The sequence below is a fragment of the Oncorhynchus kisutch genome, linkage group LG3 (assembly GCF_002021735.2).
Source record: "Oncorhynchus kisutch isolate 150728-3 linkage group LG3, Okis_V2, whole genome shotgun sequence".
Taxonomy (NCBI): domain Eukaryota; kingdom Metazoa; phylum Chordata; class Actinopteri; order Salmoniformes; family Salmonidae; genus Oncorhynchus; species Oncorhynchus kisutch.
This window is the reverse complement of record NC_034176.2, coordinates 38797270-38818391: the sequence shown is the minus strand read 5'-3', so window position 1 is coordinate 38818391 and position 21122 is coordinate 38797270. Positions and strand designations below refer to the sequence as shown.

The following is a 21122-nucleotide window of genomic DNA, read 5'->3' as shown; positions in this document are numbered from 1 at the left end:
TGGGGGTGCTGAGAAGTATTTATGTCTTTAATAAAGCCATTTTGTGGGGGAAAATTAATTCTGATAGGCTGGGCCTGGCTCCCTAGTGGGTTGGCCTATGCCCTCCCAAGCCCAGTCATGGCTGCGCCCCTACACAGTCATTTGAAATCCATAGATTAGGCCCTAATGAATTTATTTCAGTTGACTGATTTCCTTCTATGAACTGTAACTCCAAATCTTTGAAATTGTTGCATGTTGCATTTCTATTTTTGTTCAGTATAGCATAGACACTTCTAGTTGCATCAATCAAAGCAGTGGAGCGTGGCCAAGCCATTCATCTTGGGGCTACGGGGGAGCGGGATTGCTAAAACATGTTTAATGAAACTGGGGTCCCCTTGATCTCCCTCATAATGTAATGAACACTACATTATTATTTTTTGCAACACTGTCAGTCAATTCTCATTGCTTTCACACATAATGCAAATGCATAAGCACATTTTTGCAAAACAGTAAACACAACTCTCTACGAAAGATGCAAAAATCAGCTGAGTAAATCATGTCAAACAAAATTAAAACATTTGGTCACGGCTGATACAAATTACTCCCATTAATATGAACCTCTTCTGCATGTGTGCAAAACCATTTTTGTACAATTGTTCAATTGGCAACGAGTCCTTATTCATGCATAAAAGAGTTCGACTCTGAGTTAATGTTTGCACGAATGGACCAAGATGCAGAGGGCAAGGACAAAGGAGAGGTAGAGGGGTCAATAGAGGAAGATCGCTCTCAATTAAAATGGAAAAATGGAAAATACTGTAAATCCTTTTGTTTTTGGATATTCATGCTCTTGAGTGACATTCTTTCTGCATTGGTCATCTTTGGTAAAATCATTTTATGAAAACAGGAATACAGCCCATGCTGTGATATGTTTGCTTGCCTTTTATGGTGCGTACTATAATTATAGTATCAACAAATGGCATAGACATATGCAAGCGGGTTATGTTAGGGTATATTGATAGTTGTAGTTAGTATTTATTGGGTCATTGTGTAACGCTTGATTTAAAATAGCTTTTCATTATATAACAATGTGTAGCTTTTGATGGGAGGTAGTTCATTTTGTGTCATCATTTAAAGTTTTGAAAGTGAATGCATATTGCAAATTAGATGTGTCATTTATGATGCCATGATATGTGCCTGCGTTGATTGTGTGTTATGATCCCATGTACTGTTGAAATTTGGATGAAATGTCCTAGGCATGTTAGTGCAGTATATTGAGATGTGTGATTTACAACAGTCAGAATGACACCCTCATTAAAATGACAATTGAACAGGAAAAGAGGTATGCTTAGATAACCTATGCAGAAAAATATACTTTAATTTGTATTTAATTTTTTACATTAGGCATAATGATTATGGCTCTAGATTGCAGGAAAGCTGGTTCGGGTGTTTGAAAAATTCTCCAACTTCCAGGCCAACCATCCTCTTGTACTTCAGGCCTCCTATAAAATAATGGGTGCGTGATGCTCCTGCTTAGAGGTAACCCAACTTCATTCCCTGCGTCTCTGCATGTCCGCAATATTGTAACAAATACTATAAATTATTCCTCATTCTCTATCCCTACATTGTTGTACGACACTGATGGGACTTTTGTGCACTTGTAGTTACTGATTGTTGAATACAGTGTATGCAATTGCACACATTTATCTTTTGATGAAAACCAAGTGTTATATTCTGTGAACAAAACACTGAACAGTGAATTTTGTATTCACTGATGAAAGGGAAAGGGGGATACCTAGTCAGTTGTACAGCTGGATGCCTTCAACTGAAATGTGTCTGACATATATATTTAAAGTTCATAAAAAAGGGGTCTAAGATCTGCAACTCAGTTACAAACGAAAGAACAACGATCAGAAGTTCTGTAAAATGTACAGTATTTGATCATTGCTGTTCTGCAATAGATATAGTTGAACTCGGAAGTTTACATACTGTACACTTAGGTAGGAGTCATTAAAACTCGTTTTTCAACCATTCCACAAATTTCTTGTTAAAATAAGTTAGGACATCTACTTTGTGCATGACACAAGTAATTTTCCCAACAATTATTTACAGATTATTTCACTTATAATTCACTGTGTCACAATTCCAGTGGGTCAGAAGTTTACATACTGTATACTAATTTGACTGTGCCTTTAAACAGCTTGGAAAATTCCAGAAAATGATCTCTTGGCCTTAGAAGCTTCTAACAGGACAATTGACATAATTTGAGTCAATTGGAGGTGGATCTGTGGATCTATTTCAAGGCCTACCTTCAAACGCAGTGCCTCTTTGCTTGACATCATGGGGAAATCAAAAGAAATCAGCCAAGACCTCAGAATTTTTTTTGTAGACCTCCACAAGCCTGGTTCATCCTTGGGAGCAATTTCCAAACACCTGAAGGTATCAGTTTCATCTGTACAAACAATAGTACGCAAGTATAAACACCATGGGACCACGCAGCCATCATACGGCTCAGGAAGGAGACGCGTTCTGTCTCCTAGAGATGAACTTACTTTGGTGCGAAAAGTACAAATCAATCCCAGAACAACAGCAACGGACCTTGTGAGGATGCTGGAGGAAACAGGTACAAAAGTATCTAAACTCAGCAAAAAAAAGAAACGTCCTCTCACTGTCAACTGCGTTCATTTTCAGCAAACTTAAATGGGCTGCACCAGATTTGTCAGTTCTTGCTGTGAGATGTTACCCCACTCTTCCACCGAGGCACCTGCAAGTTCCCAGACATTTCTGGGGAGAATTGCCCTAGCCCTCACCCTCTGATCCAACAGGTCCCAGATGTGCTCAATTGGATTGAGATCCGGGCTCTTCGCTAGGCCAGGAAATCACGCACAGAACGAGCAGTATGGCTGGTGGCATTGTCATGCTGAAGGGTCATGTCAGGATGAACCTGCAGGAAGGGTACCACATGAGGGAGGAGGATGTCATTGCACAGTGTTGAGATTCTCTGCAATGACAACAAGCTCAGTCCAATGATGCTGTGACACACTGCCCCAGACCATGACGGACCCTCTACCTCCAAATTGATCTCGCTCCAGAGTACAAGCCTTGCTGTAACACTCATTCTTTTGACAATAAATGCGATTCTGACCATCACCCCTGGTGAGACGAAACCGTGACTAGTCAGTGAAGAGCACTTTTTGCCAGTCCTGTCTGGTCCAGTGACGGTGGGTTTGTCCCCATAGGCGACGTGGTTGCTGGTGAGGACCTGCCTTACAACAGGCCTACAAGCCCTCAGTCCAGCCTCTCTCAGCCAATTGCAGACAGTCTGAGCACTGATGGAGAGATTGTGCGTTCCTGGTGTAACTCGGGCAGTTGTTGTTGCCATCCTGTACCTGTCCCGCAGGTGTGATGTTTGGATGTACCGATCTTGTGCAGGTGTTGTTACACATGATCTGCCACTGCAAGGACGATCAGCTGTTCATCTTGTCTCCCTGTAGCGCTGTCTTAGGTGTCTCCCAGTACGGACATTGCAATTTATTGCCCTGGCCACATCTGCAGTCTTCATGCCTCCTTGCAGCATGCCTAAGGCACGTTCACGCAAATGAGCAGGGACCCTGGGCATCTTTTTTTGTGTGTTTTTCATAGTCCGTAGAATGGCCTACTTAGTGTCCTAAGTTTTCATAACTATGGCTTTAATTGCCTACCGTGTGTAAGCGGTTAGTGTCTTAATGACCGTTCCACATGTGCATGTTCATTAATTGTTTATGGTTAATTGAAAAAAGCATGGGAAACAGTGTATAAACACTTTACAATGAAGATCTTTGAAGTTATTTGGATTTTTACAAATTATGTTTGAAAGACAAGGTCATGACAAAGGTATGTTTCATTTTTTGCTGAGTTTATATATATCATTTTCAGAAAGCGCATATTTTCTTTAGTTCTGCAAGAACGGGCAAATCATGCACTGCAGTACTTAATGCAGCTGGTGGCCACACCAGATACTGACTGTTACTGTTGATTTTGACTCCCCCTTTGTTCAGGGACACATTATTCAATTACTGTTGGTCATATGTCTGTGGAACTTGTTCAGTTTATGTCTGTTGTTGAATCTTATGTTCATACAAATATTTGACACATGTTAAATTTGCTGAACCCCCCCCCACACAGTTGACAGTGGGAGAACAGTTCTTTTTTTGCTTAGTTTATATAGATATATAGTGCTGTTAAGGTAATCAATGGATTATGGAAGTATAGCATATGGATCAGCAGCTCTGACATCTTTTAAAAAAAAAAGAAGCTAGATGTAATCTAGGTCATAGCCCTGTCATGGAACAATGCAGGTAGAGTTGGGAGAGATGCCGTTAAAGTTGAGACAACAGCTAGCTATGACATATTGGGTAAATCTACAAGGACACAAGGCTACACATTCTACAAAAAAAGGTGCACGTACAGTGTACTGGGAACATTAACAAAATCTTAAAACAAGCTTTGGGTGGATAGGCAATTGCATGGTGAGAGAGATGGGGTTGTTTGGGAGGGAGTTTAGCCCTTCTGTAGTTCTTCCTGCTATCCAACCTGGGTTTCTCTGTGACTTGGTGAGGTTGGACCCAGGTGCAGAGAAGAGACCAGATGAGGAATCAATAGTTAAGGATAAACATAATACTTCACTGAGAAACCGTAACAGAAGGATCACAGTAACACTGACAAACCATACAAACACAAAGTCTCAAAATCACTCCAGAGACATACGCATACAGCACATACTTTAAGCTTCAGCAAAAAAAAAAAAAACACACCTCTTTTAACAGGGAAATAATCAAAATGAGTAAATAGGACACACCTGAGTGTCGTTAATATCTCTAGGACGGTCTCTGCCCCCATCTGGTGACAGGTGGAACCATGACATTCTCCCTCAGCCAGTGATAGATCTAGGGTTGCCTGAGAGGAGTAGATTCATTTGTAAGCGAACATTTAAGAACACAATACAATACTATGCTTTCTTGAATATATTCAATTATGGATCTAAGGATCCTAAAACAGGGAGGACAGGAGCATATTTTAGTGTTCCTGAGTTTAAGGTGGCAGTGACAAAAATAGCAACTGATAATTTACACAATTGAGTTGCTGACCATACATTTAGCTGCAGGGTGGGTGGAGGAGGTGAGGCCAGAAAGGGTAGTCATCCGCTCTGACTCCTGTGCAGCACTGATGAGCTTAAATTCATGTGTCTCAGGGCAGACATTATGTATTGTATGTTTTTCAGTGCTTGTATAGAGTGAAACAGATGTGGTATTTGTTATGTTCCTCTGGGTACCAGCTCACGTGGGAGTGGAGGGGAATGAGGAAGTGGATATTATCGTCAAACAGGCTCTTAAACATCCTAATGTTGAGATGGAATTGTCAATCAGTAAAGCAGAAGCCGAGGGGTTAATAATAACAGTGGTTAAAAATAAGTGGCAAGAGTTGTGGAACAGGGAGAGAAAGGGATGACACCTGTATAAGATCCAGGAAAAAGTGGGGGCAGGGAGGTCCTCTGGCTGAGAGAGAAGGGAGGATAGTGTAGTCACAAGGCTGAGACTGGAACACACAAGGCTAAATATAACATTGAAATTGGTGGGGAAACATCTGACTGGGAGGTGTGATCATTGTCAGGAGGAGATGGAGACAGTGAAACTTGTTCTGTTTCAGTGCCAGAAATATGTGAGAGAAAGGGAGCGATTGTTATTAGATTTGAGGAGTAATGGGGTTGAACAGTCAGGATTAAGTGAACCTGCTGGGGAAATCTTCAGCGGATGTAGTATTTCATTTTGTATGTCGTTTCCTTTGGGAGACGAGATTATTGGGTAGGATTTAGACCTTCACTGTCTCTGGTTCACACTCCAGTCCAATTGGTGGCGGTAATACACCTTAAAGTTGGTTGCCAACTGCGATATAAAATCCACAGAAATGTTTGAAAAATCAGCGCTTTCGTTGACGTCACATCCAGTTTCTTCCCAGCTGGATAAAATAACATAACTCATCTTTGAATAAAATATGAAATAAGATTGTATGCAACATTAATCAATGTAATCTAGCTATATTAACCAAACTATCTGGCAGGATACTGGTAGATAGCAATAAATTATGATCAGTTCTTAGCTAGTTCTAACGTTACAGCTAGCTAACGGTTAGTTAGCCATTGGCATTGCTTGCTGACGTTTCTCCAATCCAATGGCGCAACAAGCAAGCTATAGCTAGTAATAGCCGCAGTTCAACCAAAGTTGAGAAGGTGGCTAGGATTTCGGTCAGCTACATTCTTCTTTGCGGTCAAGTTATCTTGCTACTAACAGTGTTGCTTCTGCAATGTTTGGAAGGAATACACCAGACACATCCGGAGAGAGCAACAGCTGCATTCAGTGAGCAGCCACAGGATAACGTCACGTCGTATCATACCAGTTGAATGCGTGAGTTATACGGAACTATATGAATATAGGCCCCCGTCGCCAGTTGTCTTCTGCAGCCATCGGTAAGTATTACATTTATACACTAAACAAATAAACGTAACACGTAAAGTGTTGGTCCCATGTTTCATGAGCTGAAATAGAAGATCCCAGAAATGTTCCATATGCACAAAAGTGTTGTTTCTCTCAAATGTTGTGAACATATTTGTTTACAACTGTGATAGTGAGCATTTTTCCTTTTATCAAGATAATCCATCCTCCTGACAGGTGTGGCATATCGAGAAGCTGATTGAATGGTATGATCATTACACATATGCACCTTGTGTTGGGGACAATAAAAGACCCCTCTAGAATGTGCCATTTTGTTACATAACATAATGCTAGAGGGAGTATGCAATTGGCATGCTGACTGCAGGAATGTCCACCAAAGCTCTTGCCAGAGAATTGAATATTAATTTCTCTACCATAAGCCATCTCCAAAGTAGTTTTACAGAATTTGGCAGTATGTCCAAATGGCCACGTGTATCTAGTTGTGTGGGTTAGCAGCTTGCTGATGTGCCCCATAGTGGCGATGGGGTTATGGGTAGGCATAAGCTACTAACAAAATTGCATTTTATCAATGGCAATTTGAATGCACAGAGAAAGCTTGACAAGATCGTGCCATTCATCCACCACTATACCTCATGTTTAAGCAGGGTAATGCACAGCCCCATGTTACAAGGTTCTGTATGCAATTCCTTGTCCTAGTTCTTCCATGGCCTGCATACTCCCAGAGCTTATTTGGGATGCTCAGGATCTACGTATACGACAGCGTGTTCCAGTTCCAGCCAATATCCAGGAACTTTGCACAGCCATTGAAGAGGAGTGGGACAATATTCCACAATCAACAGCTTGAACAACTCTAACAACTCATTTGCCTCTGCATGAGGCAAATGGTGGTCACACCAGATACTGACTCGTTTTCTGATCCATGCCCTTGAATTTTTTTTTTTAAAGGTATCTGTGACCAACAAATGCATATCTGTATTACCAGTCATGTGAAATGCCTAGATTAGGCCCTAATGAATATATTTTAATTGACTTATTTCATTATATGAACTGTAGCTCTGTAAAATCTTTGAAATGGTTGCATATATATTTTTGTTCAGTGCCACAACAAATTGCTTTGAGACTGCTCTCTAAGTTGGTCTGTCACCTCTTGCTTTTTTTTGAGTGTCTTAGCTCCCTGTTTGCCCAGCCCGTTTTCTAATGTGGTACACAAAAATAGACAGAATACACATTTTAATTTTTCCCTTTTCTGTCGGCATGTGAAGACTTGAGGAGTTCATACCCTGTCAAGATCCAGTGGACCATGCACAGAACTCCACTGCCATTCTGGAGATGGGACATGGTTGTTGGAAGGTATGTCAAACCCTAGTGGATAGGCCCTCTCGCTCTCACTCAATCTGTGTGTGGCTTTCTATTCTGCTAGTACATTGACTAGTCAGTCAAAAACAGATGGGCAAACTGGCACGGTTGAACATTGTTTCGATTTTTGGTATTCCGTCAATTTCTGTGTGAACATTGTGTGATTTCATCTGTTATTCAACTAAATCAAAACCTTTGTTTAGTTTGGAGTGCAGGTACACAAAGATGTGAATCACACACCAGTCATCTGCACGACATTGAGTGTGCTGGAACCAGGGAGTTCCTGAGAGGGAATGAGCAGTGCATCAAGTAAGGGAGAATCTAGCTGCTGTACTTGACTGCAGTTTCTGACAAGCTCATCAGTCATTGTTTGTTGTTACATGATGATAGTCATTCCCAGTTTACGCTACTGAGACACCTGCCTGACTTCATCATTCAACAGATTTGAAATACCTGCTTGGAGGTCAATGCTATATATCAGAGCTGTTCAATTCTGGTTCATGAGGGCCGAAAAACTTACAGTTGAAGTCGGAAGTTTACATACAACTTAGCCAAATACATTTAAACTCAGTTTTTCACAATTCCTGATATTTAATCCTAGTAAAAATTCCTCGTCTTAGGCCAGTTAGGATCACCACTTTATTTTAAGAATGTGAAATGTCAAAATAATAGAGAGAATGATTTATTTCAGCTTGAATTTCTTTCATCACATTCTCAGTGGGTCAGAAGTTTACATACACTAAATTAGTGTTTGGTAGCATTGCCTTTAAATTGTTTAACTTGGGTCTAACGTTACAGGTAGCCTTCCACAAGCTTCCCACAATAAGTTGGTTGAATTTTGGCCCATTCCTCCTGACACACTTGGAGTAACTGAGTCTGGTTTGTAGGCCTCCTTGCTCGCACACACTTTTTCAGTTCTGCCCACAAATGTTCCATAGGATTTAGGTCAGGGCCACTCCAATACCTTGACTTTGATGTCCTTAAGCCATTTTGCCACAACTTTGGAAGTATGCTTGGGATCATTGTCCATTTGGAAGACCCATTTGCAACCAAGCTTTAACTTCCTGACTGATGTCTTGATGTTGCTTCAATATATCCATACAATTTTCCTACCTCATGATTTTGTGAAGTGCACATGTGCACATGTCCCTTTTGCAGCAAAGCACCCCCACAACATGATGCTGCCACCCCTGTGCTTTACGGTTGGGATGGTGTTCTTCGGCTTGCAAGCCTACCCATTTTTCCTCCAAACATAACTATGGTCATTATGGCCAACAGTTCTATTTTTGTTTCATCAGACCACATTTCTCCAAAAAGTACGATCTTTGTCCCCATGTACAGTTGCAAACTGTAGTCTGGCTTTTTATGGCGGTTTTGGAGCAGTGGCTTCTTCCTTGCTGTGCGGCCTTTCAGGTTATGTCAATATAGGACTTGTTTTACTGTGGATATAGATACTTTTGTACCTGTTTCCTCCAGCATCTTCACAAGGTCCTTTACTGTTTTTCTGGGATTTATTTGCACCAAAGTACATTCACCTCTAGGAGACAGAATGCGTCTCCTTCCTGAGCGGTATGATGGCTGCGTGGTCCCATGGTGTTTATACTTGTGTACCATTGTTTGTACAGCTGAACGTGGTACCTTCAGGCGTTTGGAAATTGCTCCCAAAGATGAACCAGACTTTTTCTGAGGTCTTGGCTGATTTTTGTTGTTGATTTTCCAATGATGTCAAGCAAAGAGGTACTGAGTTTGAAGGTAGGCCTTGAAATACATCCACAGGTACACCTCCAATTGACTCAAATTATGTCAATTATCCTATCAGAAGCTTCTAAAGCCATGACATAATGTTCTTGAATTTTACAAGCTATTTAAAGGCACAGTCAACTTAGTGTATGTACACTTCTGACCCACTGGTATTGTGTTACAGTGAATTATAAGGGAAATAATCTGTAAACAATTGTTGGAAAAATTACTTGTCATGCACAAAGTAGATGTCCTAACCGACTTGCCAAAACTATAGTTTGTTAACAAGTAATTTGTGGAGTTGTTGAAAAACGAGTTTTAATGACTCCAACCTAAGTGTGTAAACTTCAACTGTATATGTTTTGGTGTCTACCTGGTAGTTAATTGCACTCACCTGGTGTCCCAGTTCTGAATTAGTCCCTTATTAGGAGAGGATGTGGTCACTGAATGGTTTGATAAGCATGAAAATGATCCAAACCAATGGTCACCAAACTTTTTTCTCAAGATCACTTTGAGTCAAAAGGCAAACCGATCTACTGCTCAGATTTGTACATTATTTTTGTAAGCCTATGCAACATTAACCAATTCTGTAGTAATGAGGGTTGTGCAGTAGGCTATAAGCCCAATAAATTATCTCTGCATACTGTCTATGCTTGAATTGTCCGGACAAATTTGTTCTTAGACTATTTAGAAATTGTATAGAATTTTTTTGTTGTTGTTATAAAATCACACTGGTCATAGATAATTTCAAATAAAATGTTGGTCACATACACATAGTTAGCAGATGTTAATGCGAGTGTAGCGAAATGCTTGTGCTTCTAGTTCCGACAATGCAGTAATATCTAACAAGTAATCTAATAATTTCACAACAACTACCTTACACGTGTGTGTGTGTATAAGGAATGAATAGGAATATGTACATATAAATATATGCATGAGCGATGGCCAAACGGCATAGGCAAGATGCAGTTGATGTTATAGAGTTCAGTATATACATGTGAGATGAGTAATGTAGGGTATGTAAACATTATATAAAGTGGCATTGTTTAAAGTGACTAGTAATACATTTATTACATCCAATTTTTAGTTATTTGAGTCAGTATGTTGGCAGCAGCCACTCAATGTTAGTAATGGCTGTTTAACAGTCTGATGGCCTTGAGATAGAAGTTGTTTTTCAGTCCCTCGGTCCCAGCTTTGATGCACCTGTACTGATCTCGCCTTGCGGATGATAGCGGGGTGAACAGGCAGTGGCTCGGGTGGTTGTTGTCCTTGATGATCTTTTTGGCCTTCCTGTGACATCGGGTGGTGTAGGTGTCTTGGAGGGCAGGTAGTTTGCCCCCGGTGATGCGTTGTGCAGACCTAACTACCCTCTGGAGAGCCTTGCGGTTGTGGGCAGAGCAGTTTCTGTACCAGTCGGTGATACAGCCCGACAGGATGCTCTCGATTGTGCATCTGTAAAAGTTTGTTTTTGGTGACAAGCCACATTTCTTCAGCCTCCTGAGGTTAAAGAGACACTGTTGTGCCTTCTTCACCACACTGTCTGTGTGGGTGGACCATTTCAGTTTGTCTGTGATGTGTATGCCGAGGAAATGAACTTTCCACCTTCTCCATTTCTGTCCCGTCGATGTGGATAGGGGGGTGCTCCCTCTGCTGTTTCCTGAAGTCCTCATCTTCTTGTTTTGTTGACGTTGAGTGTTAGGTTGTTTTCCTGACACCACACTCCGAGGGCCCTCACCTCCTCCCTGTAGGCCGTCTCGTCATTGTTGGTAATCAAGCCTACCACTGTAGTGTCGTCTGCAAACTTGATGATTGAGTTGGAGGCGTGCATGGCCACGCAGTCATGGGTGAACAGGGAGTACAGGAAAGGGCTGAGGACGCACCCTTGTGGGGTCCCAGTGTTGAGGGGCAGTGGGGTGGAGATGTTGTTTCCTACCCTCACCACCTGGGTGCGGCCTGTCAAAGTCCAGGACCCAGTTGCACAGGGTGGAGTTTAGATCCAGGGTCTCGAGCTTAATGAGGAGTTTGGAGGGTACTATGGTGTTAATGCCTGAACTGTAGTCAATGAACAGCATTCTCACATAGGTATTCCTCTTGTACAGATGGGTTAGGGCAGTGTGGTTGCGATTGCGTCGTCTGTGGACCTATTGGGGCGGTAAGCAAATTGGAGTGGGTCTAGGGTGTCAGGTAGGGTGGCGATGATATGATCCTTGACTAGTCTCTCAAAGCACTTCATGATGACGGAAGTGAGTGCTGCGGGGCAATAGTCGTTTAGCTCCGTTACCTTAGCTTTCTTGGGAACAGGAACAATGGTGGCCCTCTTGAAGCATGTGGGAACAGCAGACTGGGATAGGGATTGATTGAATATGTCCGTAAACACACCAGCTAGCTGGTCTGCACATGCTCTGACGCGGCTAGGGATGCTGTCTGGGCCGGCAGCCTTGCGAGGGTTAACACGTTTAAATGTTTTACTCACATTGGCTGCGGTGAAGGAGAGTCTGCAGGTTTTGGTAGAGGGCCGTATCGGTGGCACTGTATTGTCCTCAAAGCGAGCGAAAAGGTTGTTTAGTTTGCTCTGGGAGCAGGACATAGGGGTCTGCGATGGGGCTGGTTTTCTTTTTGTAGTCTGTGATTTGACCCTGCCACATTCCTCTCGTGTCTGAGCCGTTTAATTGTGACTCTACACTGACGCTTAGCTTGTTTGATTGCCTTGTGGAGGGAATAGCTACACTGTTTGTATTCGGTCATGTTTCCGGTTGCCTTGCCCTGATTTAAAAGCAGTGTTTCGCTCTTTCAGTTTTGCGCGAATGCTGCCACCAATCCACGGTTTCTGGTTGGACTGTTTTAATAGTTGCTGTTCGTACAACATCACCGATGCAGTTGCTAATAAACTCGCTCCCTGAATCAGCGTATACATCAATGTTGTTCGACTCGTTAATCATAAGGCATACACCCCCGACCTTCTTCTTACCAGAGAGATGTTTGTTTCTGTCGGTGCGATGGGTGAAGAAACCAGGTGGCTGTACCGACTCCGATAACGTATCCCGAGTGAGCCATGTTTCCTTGAAACAGAGGATGTTACCATCTCTGATGTCTCTCTGGAAGGCAACCCTTGCTCGGATTTTGTCTACCTGTTGTCAAGAGACTGTACGTTGGCGAGTAGTATACTCTGGAGCGGTGGGCGATGTGCCCGTCTATGGAGCCTGACCAGAAAACCGCTCCGTCTGCCCCTTCTGCGGCGCCGTTGTTTTTGGTCTCCTGCTGGGATCCGATCCATTGTCCTGGGTGGTGGATCAAACAGAGGATCCGTTTCAGGAAGGTCGTATTCCTGGTCATAATGTTGGTAAGTTGACGTTACTCTTATATCCAATAGTTCCTCCCGGCTGTGTGTAATGAGACTTAAGATTTCCTGGGGTAACCGTGTAAGAAATAATACATAAAAAAACAAAATACTACATAGTTTCCTAAGAACGCGAAGCGAGGTGGCCATCTCTGTCGGCGCCTGAAGTGTCTGTTGTATTACTTGTGAGGCCCAGCTGAGTGAACATAATATACAGTACAAGTCAAAAGTTTAGACGCCTCCTCATTCAAGGGTTTTTCTTTATTTTTATACTATTTTCTACATTGTAGAATAATAGTGAAGAAGACATCACAACTATGAAATAACATCATAACAATCATGTAGTAACCAGAAAGTGTTTAATACTATAGCGAATTGGTTAGGTTACTAACGTTAGATCATCTGATGTTGTAACGTTAGCTAGCTGTCTGACTTTATTAGCCAGCTAATTTTCACACCATAAACTCAATTATTTGATCAGTTAAGTTGGCTAATGTTGCGTACAGTCTCTTGATAAAGATACTTTACAAAGCTAACAATTCTTGTTCCAACACACTTGCTCCATCACCTCAAACTTTCCAAACGCCAGCCCGTCTTTCGGTTACAGCTCATGAAGTATGGTTCATCACCTTCTTACCCCTGTTTCCGTGGTCAGGCTTCTCACCTACCTCTTCGTTATCGTTCTGGGGACGCGCTGCTGTAACTGGCAACCTGCCTGCCCACTCACTCTCCGCTGCCTTTCTAGAGCGCATGCTGATGCTGTAACTAGCACGTTGGTTGTCTCTTCAGATATAGCCAATATTGCCACAAACGCGCATCACTTGTTCGCTGACAGCCAGGAGTGATCGATCCACTTTCTTATTGGATTTACACGAATCACGTAGGTTATCTATTTTGGATTCAAAACGGCGAATTTCGCCGAATGGTGACTAGTTTGCATCCCTGATTTATTTGGGCTGCAATTTCTGAGGCTGGTAACTAATGAACTTATCCTCTGCAGCAGAGGTAACCCTGGGTCTTCCTTCCCTGTGGCGGTCTTCATGAGAGCCAGTTTCATCATAGCGCTTGATGGTTTTTGCAACTGCACTTAAAGAATCTTTCAAAATGATTGGCATTTTCCAGATTGACTGACCTTCCTTCATGTCTTAAAGTAATTGACTGTCATTTCTCTTTGCTTATTTGAACTGTTCTTGCCATAATATGGACTTGGTCTTTTACCAAATAGGGCTCTCTTCTGTATACCACCCCTAACTTGTCACAACACAACTAATAGGCTGAAACGCATTAAGGAGGAAAGAAATTCCACAAATTAACTTAAGGCACACCTGTTAATTTGAAAGCATTCCAGGTGACTACCTCATGAAGCTGGTTGAGAGAATGCCAAGAGTGTGCAAAGTTGTCATCAAGGCAAAGGGTGGCTACTTTGAAGAATCTCAAATATATTTTGATTTGTTAAACAAGTGGATTCAGGAATCAAGTGTAGCTGGAGCTGGGCCTAGCTTAAGCTGGATGGCACTATAGAGGTGAAATGATCACCACACACTTTCCCTATTTCTCACTTTTTCAATACAGTGGATAAAAAGGGGTATGCCAGGTATAGTCTGCCTGAATGAGATCAAATATGCCAACAAAGGGTCTCGTGCCTGCTGGCACATTGCAGAACAGATGTCCACAGGCAAAACGTATACAATGTAATAACGTGCAATGTAGCCCAAAGATATTGCTTTTGTTGTGTTGAATTTGACAGTAACGTATGTGAGTGAGGGGGGATTTAAAAAAAAATGTATTCAGTGAATAATTTTTGCACACATGTAGGCTTGTGCACTTGATCGATGTCTACTATAGTGGCCACTATAATACAGCAAAAATAGAATGCTTGTTTTGTTTAATTCTATTTCCACTTTAAGATGTTTTTTCCCCAAGTGCAATATTTAGATTGTGTGGGGTCACAAGCGTTCTATGTGTGTATGGTTTTTGCTCAAGACTTGAGTGTCATTTGCAGTAATGTCTAGGCAACAAATAACATTGGATTGCTTTCCTGACATTAACCACTTTTTAAAAATTGTATTTTACACACTGAGACTGATCATATAGATCATATTCTTTGTTGTTTAATTAGTTAACCTGCATTTCCCCCTAAGGTGTCACCTTTTTGGGCCCTCACCAGTTTGCACATCTGCTAAATGCTTCAGAGTTCAAGTAACAGAAACATCTCAACATCAACTGTTCATAGGAGACTGGGTGAATCAGGCCTTCATGGTCGAATTGCTGCGAAGAAACCACTACTTAAGGACACCAATAAGAGACTTGCTTGGGCCCAGAAACACAATCAATGGACATTAGACCGGTGGAAATCTGTCCTTTGTTCTGATGAGTTCAAATGTGAGATTTTTGGTTCCAACCGCTGTGTCTTTGTGAGACGTGGATAAGGTGAACGGATGATCTCTGCATGTGTGGTTCTCACCGTGAAGCATTGCTGGTAACACTGATTTATTTAGAATTCAAGGCACACTTAACCAGCTTGGCTACCACAGCATTCTGCAGCAATACGCCATCCCATCTGGTTTGCGCTTAGGGATACTATTATTTGTTTTTCAACAGGATAATGACCCAACACACCTCCAGGCTGTGTAAGAGCTATTTGACCAAGGAGAGTGATGGAGTGCTGCATCAGATGAATTGGCTTCCACAATCAACCGAACTCAACCCAATTGAGATGGTTTGGGATGAGTTGGACTGCAGAGTGAAGGAAAAGCAACCAACAAGTGCTCAGTATATGTGGGAACGCCTTCAAGACTGTTGAAAAAGCATTCCAAATGAAGCTGGTTGAGTGCAAAGCTGCCATCAAGGCAAAGGGTAGCTGCTTTGAAGAATCTCAAATATAAAATATATTTTGATAACACTTTTGAGGTTACTACATGATTCCATATGTGTTATTTAATAGTTTTGAAGTCTTCACTATTATTCTACAATGTAGAAAATAGTAAACAAGGAAAAACCCTTGAATGAGTAGGTGTGTCCAAACTTTTGACTGGTACTGCATATTTTGTTTACTGGACTGATGCCTGCGTCTGATGGTCAGTCTGAGGTGGAGGGAGCAGTGTAGGGATGGGCGATTCACGATATCGCTTTTTCTTCTCTCTAAATAAGTTTTGCTGTACAATTTAAATGTCAAATACACTGCATTTGAACAAGTCAGCAATAATCTAATGAATGCAGTTATACTTAGGCTAAATCTAAGCCTTCCACAACCATAAGACCCACTAATATTTAAATTGTATCAAAATAGTTTAACATGCTTTTTATTTTTTTGCAACAATCATTGATCTGACTTTCAATTCTGTATGGAAAATATATTTTTTTTGTTACAAATTTAAATAGAACCATGCGTAACGCACATACACTAATGATGACTAAATTCTTGTAGCGGGCAGTTAAATTAAGTTCTCATCAACAATCTCTCAAGCCCATGTATTAGTTAGTGATTAGGTGGTTAATCTTTATATTTACATTTTAGCCAACTTGGATCTATTGAAGTGATAATGCCTGAGAAGTCGGTGTTGTAGCTTATATTGGCACGGGGCGGCAAACCATGCCAATATATATCCTCCAAACACCGGCTTCCCGGACATTATCACTTTTATACAACGTGTTACCAATTTTCTTTTAAATTGAACCTTTTATTTAACTAGGCAAGTCAGTTAAGAACCACCTACTGGGGAACAGTGGGTTAACTGCCTTGTTCAGGGGCAGAACGACAGATTTTTACATTGTCAGCTCGGGGATTCGATCTAGCAACCTTTCGGTTCCTGGCCCAATGTTCTAACCACTAGGCTACTTGCCGCCCCAAATAATGATTGACCTATTTTCATTGAAGTTGTTTTTATGAATTTATTCATACCATTTCATCCTTCCACCCAGTCGTTTGTTGTAAATGTTCCATTGCCATACAGGCTGGAAACGTTCTTATCCCTTGCTTACTAGCTAGCCAACTATGGCTAACTTAGTCACGTCAAACAGTGCAGCCAGAATAACAACAGTAGCTGCATTTGTTTAAGCTGTTTCCTAGTGACATTTTAATTGGATACATCCATAAGCATGAGCTAATGAGGCACAATTTCACCCTGGCATAGAAAATGTGCTCACTCATCAGGACACTGTTGTTCAGAGGAGCTAGACAACAACACAGCTAAAAAGATCACTTCAAACGGAAGCTGGAAAGACTGCAAACTTGCTGCACTTTGTTTTGTTTGACCTTTTTTTAATTGACATTTCTTTGTATATATCCATAAAAATGCCAGGTGATTCATGATTTAGACTGGCTGAGAAACGCTTCCTGTCTGTCTGACTCCCGACACGTTGATTACTATGGGACAGCTGGAGATTTAATTTTAATAATGAAACAATGTTGGAGAGACACAGTAGGGTTTATACAAATCAAATCTCTGCTATTGTAAACTAAATGTTAGTCTAAAAGAAATGTGAGATAATGTCTAGATGCTTTTTATAGTGGAGCTCAAGTTCATAAATTGCCTGGCTGGGCTGATGACAGTGGATTGCGCAGTCAGATGGTACAGAGTAAATAGGCATTTTAACGACATAGACTTAGCCAGTGGTAACTTGTGGAATAGATACTGGCTGGAATGTGGTTTTAACCAATCAGCATTCAGGATTAGAACCACCTGTTGTATAATTGCTAGCTAACAACGTTGAACAGTTGAAATGTTATGAACACACATCACTTCTGTTTGAAAAGCATGTTAGCATGTCCACTTTGTTCAGATGTTGAAATCAAGTGGTCTACCTTATTTCTCAGAATGAGAAGGAGTTGCCAATTCCTAAAATAATTGTTTTATGCTTATTGCACATTGATAAAAGACTAGATAGCTAGTATAACAGTCTTTGGCTGAAATGCTGCTAGTGGTATGTGGTACCCCAAGGACAAACTGAGCATTCATTTCCCAGAATCAATGTTCATTGATACTCTTGTTTTAGTAGTGTCTGCTCTGCATGCAATTTGAGGAGTTGAGACATAAAAAGGGTATTGTTAGAAAAGTTATCACAGTAAAATAATGTCTCAATGTGTTTCAGTGTCCATATGACCGATTTTGTTGGACCAAACCTCAAATGCAAATAATGAGTTGAAACCGCTTGTCAGAGAGGAAGACGTGATCTCTCAACTTGGTTGGTGTGAGAGACAGGTCGATGGGTTGGTGTGTGAAAGCCATAGAGGTTTTACTCTCGCTAAAATCTGTCCAAAATAAATCCAATGCGTTTCTATGGGCTTATTTTGGACCTGAGCTTGTCGCCTGCCTTCCCGCCTTTGGGACAACGGCTCCCATTGTTCGGGCCGAGACGTGCATCTCTTCATTATTCTGTGGTAAATGAGAGTTCCACACAGCACAGAGGAGCGAAGGAGATGAGAGCAAAAAATACAACATGAGAACAAACACTCATAAAAACGAAAAACAATAACCTTGCGAGACAGGTATTTGGAATATCGGTATGCCTATAGGCGCACTTGATTTGCTCTCCGGGCCTGCTCTACGGATGGGCGCAATTCTACCTTCAGACACATGAAATGGTTCAAAACACTGGGAACACTATCCTTCCCGGTGCTAAGGAACGCAATGGTTAGCTTTTTTTTTTACAGAAATGTTTGGTGATCGACTAGGAATGCCTTGGAGATAGAGCGTGATCGACTGGTCGAACGGTTTGTGACCACTGATCTAAACCATATGCCAAGGTTGTCTCAATCACCAGATCTCAACCCAATTTAACCCGTTATGGGAGATTCTGGACCGGCGTCTGAGACAGCGTTTTCCATCAACAAAATATCAAATTATAGAATTTCTCGTGGAGAAGGGTGTCACATCCCTCTGAGTTTAAGACACTTGGAGCATTGACACTGTTCTGGCAGCTCGTGGTGGCTCAACACACTAAGATACTTTATGCTGGTGTTTCCTTTATTTTGGCAGTTATATGTACATTTACTTGGCCTGGAAATGGAAGTTGTTTCAGAAGCTAACATACACTATATATACAAAAGTATGTGGACACCCCTTCAAATTAGTGGATTAGGCTATTTCCGACCACACCCGTTGCGGACAGGTGTTTAAAATCGAGCATACAACTATGCAATCTCCATAGACAAACATGGAGATTGGACTCAGTGACTTTCAACGTGGCACCGTCATAGGATGCCACCTTTCCAACAAGTCAGTGTGCCAAATTTCTGCCCTGCTATAACTGCCCCGGTCAACTGTGATTGTGAAGTGGAAACATCTAGGAGCAACAACGGCTCAGCCGCAAAGTGGTAGGCCACACAATCTCACAGAACGGGACCACTGAAGTGTGCATTGCGTAAAAATCATCTGTCCTCGGTTGCAACGCTCACTAACGAGTTCCAAACTGCCTCTGGAAGCAACGTCGGCACAATAATTGTTCGTCGGGAGCTTCATGGAATGAGTTTCCATGGCTGAGCAGCCGCACACAAGCCTAAGAACGCCATGCACAATGTCAAACGTCAGCTGGAGTGGTGTAAAGCTCGCTGCCATTGAACTCTGGAGCAGTTGAAACGCGTTCTCTGGAGTGATGAATCACACTACACCATCTGGCAGTCTGACGGACAAATCTGGGAAATCTTAATGCTACAGCATACAATGACATTCTGGATGATTCTGTGCTTCCAACTTTGTGGCAACAGTTTGGGGGTCATGCTGTTTCAGCATGAGCCCTGTGCATAAAGCGAGGTCCATACAGAAATGGTTTGTTGATCGGTGTGGAAGAACTTGACTGGCCTGCACAGAGCCCTGACCTTAACTCCATTGACCACCTTGGTTATGAATTGGAACATCGACTGCGAGCCAGGCATAATTGCCCAACATCACTAAAGCTCTTGTGGCTGAATGGAAGCAAGTCCCCGCTGCAATGTTCCAACATCTAGTGGAAAGCCTTCCCAGATCAGTGAAGGCTGTTACAGCAGCAAAGGGGGGGACCAACTCCATATTAATTCACATGATTTTGGAATGAGATGTTTGACGAGCAGGTGCCCACATACTTTTGGTCATGTGGTGTAGCTTCGCCACTAGAGAGAATTATTTACAAACCAATATATGAATGGCATTGGAAGTTCATAATAATGCGCCCATTTAGGAGAACTTTTACATCACTTTTAATGAGCTCACCTGGCCATTCCTTCATGTTATTGACACCTCTCCCTTGTGATTTCAGATACGCTGGCCACTTTCATCACCATTCTGCTGTATTCCTTCTTCCTGGGGTGCTTTGGAGTGGACCGGTTCTGCCTGGGGCACACAGGCACAGCTATGGGCATGCTGCTGAACCTAGGAGGCCTGGGCATCTGGTGGCTCGTGGACCTCATCACCGGAGGCCTGATGCCTAGTGACAGCAGCAACTGGTGCACCTTCTACTGAGACCAGCGAGCATGGGTTGAAGACCTTTTAAGGTGGGTTTACATTGCAGAGATGCCGGCCGAATATTTACCTTTGCTTATTTGTGAATTACAGTTAAGAGCAGTTTTGACCACGTGTCGGATGCCTTTCTTTCCGATTCTCCTAGAGAATCTTGACACCTGACATGCTATCACTTTGTTTTGCGCATGCAACAGATGACCATTAATCACACCATAGTAACCAACCGTTAACGTAATTTCGTCAGTCTTTTCTCTCACCATGGGAAAACGAGAAGTATGAGCAAATGATGTCTGGACCAGGGGCATGGTTGAGTGGCTGGCATGTTCCAAACCTTTTGCCTTCAGTAGGTTGCTATAGATTTCTCTGCTTTGTTTTGAAAGACTTTGGGTCTAAAGGTTAGACCAGCAAAGGAAATGGTTTGCTATGTTGTCTATATGAAAGCTTAAATCTATATGTTTCATTTATGCGATTGTATGCGTGCACAAGCTACACAACATCTACGATGTCCGAGGGCAATTTCACAACACATTTACTTGAAGAACAGTGCAGATGCAAAGTTTAACAGGATGACTGCACAAACGGCACACACTGTCCTTCTGTTATCGAACTTTGCACCGCCACTTATCTTCAAATAAATGTTTTTGTAAAATTGTCAGTGGAAGTTGTTAAAAGTAGTCCTTGTGCATCTAGTTGTATGGTTTGTTTAACTTCACAATCATTGGTTTTTGTTTTGACATTTTAAAGTGAAGTCCTTTTTTCTTTTTCTTTACATCTGATGTATACTAAAAG

At 41.9% G+C, this 21122-nt stretch overlaps 1 protein-coding gene across 1 annotated transcript in view; it reads left to right on the top strand.

Moving 5' to 3' along the window:
• Positions 1-700: 700 nt before the first annotated feature.
• LOC109873940 (TM2 domain-containing protein 2) overlaps positions 701-21122 on the top strand; it is a 30838-nt gene continuing 10416 nt past the window's right edge. Inside the window, 8 exon segments of the mRNA XM_074933809.1 lie at positions 701-736; positions 6149-6402; positions 6404-6478; positions 7727-7814; positions 8024-8069; positions 8072-8129; positions 20131-20142; positions 20144-20365. Of these exon segments, the coding sequence (XP_074789910.1) occupies positions 701-736; positions 6149-6402; positions 6404-6478; positions 7727-7814; positions 8024-8069; positions 8072-8129; positions 20131-20142; positions 20144-20333 (759 nt within the window). The 3' untranslated portion in view covers positions 20334-20365.